General features: G+C 47.5%; 1 protein-coding gene across 3 annotated transcripts; it reads left to right on the top strand.

Moving 5' to 3' along the window:
* The first annotated feature begins 317 nt into the window (after positions 1-317).
* On the top strand, positions 318-4,204 carry Tmem254 (transmembrane protein 254). Of its 3 annotated transcripts, XM_039094246.2 has the most exons (5): positions 757-869; positions 1,745-1,869; positions 2,518-2,621; positions 2,831-2,890; positions 3,484-4,204. In XM_039094246.2, exons 2-5 carry the CDS (start codon positions 1,858-1,860, stop codon positions 3,602-3,604), a joined length of 297 nt encoding a protein of 98 aa, XP_038950174.1. In that variant the 5' UTR covers positions 757-869; positions 1,745-1,857; the 3' UTR covers positions 3,605-4,204. The 3 variants fall into 3 exon arrangements, with proteins under 3 accessions (NP_001008298.1, XP_006252635.1, XP_038950174.1); NM_001008297.1 differs by lacking the exons at positions 757-869; positions 1,745-1,869 and adding an exon at positions 318-616; XM_006252573.4 differs by lacking the exon at positions 1,745-1,869 and having other exon boundaries at positions 584-869.

Below are 4,204 nucleotides of genomic sequence, written 5' to 3'. Positions count from 1 at the left end.
GTCAGTGCTCTTAACCACTGGGCCATCTCTCCAGGCCCCATTAATGCTTTCTTTTTAGATAAACCCAAAACCTCGAGCTAGGCTAACACATGGCAGTTTTTTATGGATAGAGTGAAACACACATGGGCTAAGAAACCACAATAAGCTTACAAAAAGCAAGAGCCTGATTCTGTAAGCCATAGCTGTGTATGGCTCCACCCAAATGAGGTGAGGTAGGGACCGCCTCACTCCGTAGGCTAGCGCTGTGAATGGCTCCACCCAAATGGGGTGAGCAAATGGGGCGCAATGCTGCTCACCACGCTCAACTCATTGAAATGGCTCGGAAACTTGACTCGCCGTTATCAAGGAGGCAAGAGAGCGGCTACTATAACTGAAATTGAGAGGTGCCTCCTGCACCGGGAGTACGGAGACTCGGTCCCCAGGTCACTGCAGCCAAAACCTTCCGGGTCTGGTGCACAGGAAGCCGCTCGCCCCTCCCCGGCCACCTTCCACTGGGTGCAAGAGACGGTCCGCTGGGGTCGCTGCAGCGATGGGGACGGCCACAGGCGCTAGCTACTTCCAGAGGGGCAGCTTGTTCTGGTTCACAGTCATCGCCGTCTCCTTCAGCTACTACACGGTAATGCCCGCGAACCGCAGGCAGGCGCCGCGCAAGCGCACTGGCCAGTCAGGGCTAAGCCTGGGGAACCGGCTCGTCAGGCTCTTCCTGCGTGGACCGGGGCGGGAAGCGATTCTGGCCCAACGATTCAGTGTTTAGGTCTCTCGAGATGGTGTTGGCGAAGTCGGAAGCCCGTAGGGACCCCACTGCATACTTCCGTGCAGCCAGACCCTGGCCCTCGCTGATCACCGTCCTGGGGCTGGGCTACTTCGCGGTAGGAGTAGGGGGAGTGCTGGCAGTTCTGGTCCTAGTTTGAGCTGGGGCAACTGGGGCGGGGGGGGGGGGGGAGGCGGGGGGGGGTGGGGGGGACGACACAATTCTGCGCACGCGCACGGCGGTTGTCTAGGTTACTTATGTACACGGAAGTTCGTGGGCTCGGAGGGATTTCTTTTTTTTTTTTTTTTTTTTTTCTATTCTTTTTTTTCGGAGCTGGGGATCGAACCCAGGGCCTTGCGCTTGCTAGGCAAGCGCTCTACCACTGAGCTAAATCCCCAGCCCTCGGAGGGATTTCTAGTTGATAGTTTTCCTGTCCTGGCGTCCTTGGTCATTGAGAGTTAACCAAGTTTTATCCTATAGTGAAGAGAGAAGTGAAATTACTGTATTGCGGTAGATGTAACAACTCAGGATAAGATTAGAAGCAGAGTGCTTGAATAAGTTTGAGTTGCTTGCAAAATGTTAGAGTTTATATTGGTAAGAAGGAAGAAAACAGATACACAGAGGAAGATTTTGTTTAAAGAATAATGGGAAAGATGCTGGGAAATACATTGGGCTCAGCTGGAATAGTTGTGGAGAAACGCTATTTAGATTTTGCAGGACACCCTGGGATTGTCATGTCCACAGTGTTTATTGGAGTCAAGGGTCATCACCCCTATCCTAATTTCACCATATGCAGAGGTATGAATTGAGAATTTTCAAGGCTGCATTTTTGTTCTAAGGTCCCATGTCTCTGATTAGTAGCATATAGAAGGGAGGAAGTTTTTGCTAGTTCAGAGAGATACTGAGGGGGTGACAGGTGAAACCCTTTAGTTCCACGGGTTGGGAAAAAAGCAGTCACAATATAAGCTTCATTAGAACTTTATGAAACATCAGGAGACAGGTACTGCTGCCCTTGACAAAAATGGACAGGCCCAGAAAAGTGTTGGCATGAAATAATTCTCAAGACATGCCAAGCTTGCAGAAACTACAAGACAGAGACCGAGAGGATGCTAATCCAGGTACGGAAACCTTGCGCAAACAAGCGGTTGCGATCAAAACTGCAGAAGGGTGCTTTTCTTCGTTTCCCATGCCTATGCCGAAGGCATCCCCAGTTTTAGGGGTACAAAACGTGGAAGAGAAGCGGTTCTAAATTAAATAGGAGACTGGCTCAAGCTGTAATTTCTGTAGTCTCGCCGAGGCATATACATTCTTTTTTTTTTTAAGATTTATTTATTTAACGTATATGACACTGTCACTATCTTCGGACAACCAGAAGAGGGCATCAGATCTCATTGCAGATGGCTATGAGCTACCATGTGGTTGCTGGGAATTGAACTCAGGACCTCTGGAAGAGCAGTCAGTGCTCTTAACTGCTGAGCCATCTCTCCAGCCCCAGCATATACATTCTTGAAAAGCTAGTTAATAACCTCTATAAAATAACGTTTGTTTAAGAAAAACAGTCACCTCGGACAGTGATTCTGGTATTTCCTCTGCATAAGTCTCACAGTTAAGTTGGCTTGAGAACACAGTTGTTGGGAAAGGGGGGGACTGGATGACTTGTTGAGTTTCTTTGGTGTGTAGTTTCTGTACAGTCAGTATTGTTTCACAGATCCTTTAGAAAAGCAACCATTTGCTGGAACTGTTCTGTGCTTTTGGTTCTCTTGCAGTGGGTTGTCTTCTGGCCTCAGAGTATCCCCTATCAGAGCCTTGGGCCCCTGGGTCCCTTCACAAAGTACTTGGTGGACCACTATCACACGCTCCTGAGGAATGGGTAAGGAAAGCTCGATGCTGGGCAGACACTTCAGCTCCAGGATCTTGGTACCAGGAAGGCTTGCAGTTCTCTTTAGGTAGTGAACAGTAATGCCAGTTTGCCATCGGATGCCTTTCTCTTTAAAGTTTCTGTGACAGAATTGATTAGCAAATAATTATCACCTTAAACTTTAAAAAAAAAAAGTTTTTTCTTTCTTTTTCTGGTTTCAGGTACTGGCTTGCGTGGCTAGTTCATGTGGGAGAGTCCTTGTATGCCTTGGTATTGTGCAGGTAAGCCTTTGTAATAGGAACTTGCCACTTTAATCTTGGTATTGGGTGTAGGTCGTGAGTAGCCATCTCTAAATAATTCATACACCTTCAGGCTGAGAGCATGCTCTATTGCAGCCTGAGTCCCTATACGTAATTCTGAGCCCGGAACAGACTATTCGATATATATTTGATGGGTGAGTGCAGTTTCCTGTGTTGCTAGCTAATGATCTGGTTATTTACCTGGGATTCTGCCTAACCAAGAGGAACAAATGGATAGGAGTCTATCTTCTAGTCGGCAGAAGAGCTGAGCTACTCCTCTAGGCTGGTGATTTTCAATCCAGTTTCAAAAATGGAGTCACATGAGGAGCTGTTTCAAAAACACACAAGCCAGGTTTCCAGACCCAAAGACTGTGATCTGACAGGCTCTGCTTCGGAAATGGGTATATGTCCTTCCTTAAAGTCCTCAAACAATTCCTTGGGTCAATGTAAATTAAAAGCCCCAAATGAGATCCTCATAGATTGGACCTCGGAATTATACAGAGAACTAAAGTAGAAGACAATTGTTCCCTGGAACCAACATTAAAATTCTGTTGTTTACATTTGCTCTCTTTCAGGCGTAAAGGAATCACAGACAGCCAGGCCCAGCTCCTCTGGTTCCTACAGACTTTTCTGTTTGGTGTAGCCTCTCTCTCCATCCTGTTTGCTTACAGACCAAAGCACCAAAAACATAATTAAAGGAGAAAGCGGGGTTTCCTTTCCACTTCTTCAAGCCCTCCTTCAGTGGGTCCTGGTTTCCAGGATGATCTCTCTGTCTTCTAGGTAGTGTTGTCATAGAAACCTGTCTGAGACCCTCTAGTTACTATGATTTTGGTGCTCTGACCAACCTTGGTTAGACCTATTGTTGTCTAACAAAGAAATAAGCAAGGCCCTGCCCTTCCAGCTCTGCAGGCTTCTGGCCTGAAGAAGGCCTCAGGCCACTTTCCTGAGGTCCTTAGCTGAGCCATTTCCCACCCTTTGACTGAGACAAGTAAACTAGATTTGTCTGTGGGTCCACCTTTGCTCCGTGTAGTGTTTTGAATATGCTTGGCCCATGGGAAGTGGCACTATTAGGAGGTGTGGTGTTACTGTGGAGGCCAGGCTTTGAGGTCTCATATATTAGCTCAAGTCTGACCAGTGTGAAACGGTCTCCTCTTGGCTGCCTCAAGATCAAGATGTAGAACTCTCAGCTTTTTTCCCAGCACCATGTCTGCCTGGACACTGCCATGCTTCTCGCCATAATGGACTGAGCCTCTGAAACTGTAAACCAGCCCCATTAAATGTTGTCCTTTGTTAAGA

This window comes from Rattus norvegicus, chromosome 16 (assembly GCF_036323735.1).
Source record: "Rattus norvegicus strain BN/NHsdMcwi chromosome 16, GRCr8, whole genome shotgun sequence".
Classification (NCBI taxonomy): Eukaryota; Metazoa; Chordata; class Mammalia; order Rodentia; family Muridae; genus Rattus; species Rattus norvegicus.
This window is presented reverse-complemented; position numbering and strand designations above follow the sequence as displayed.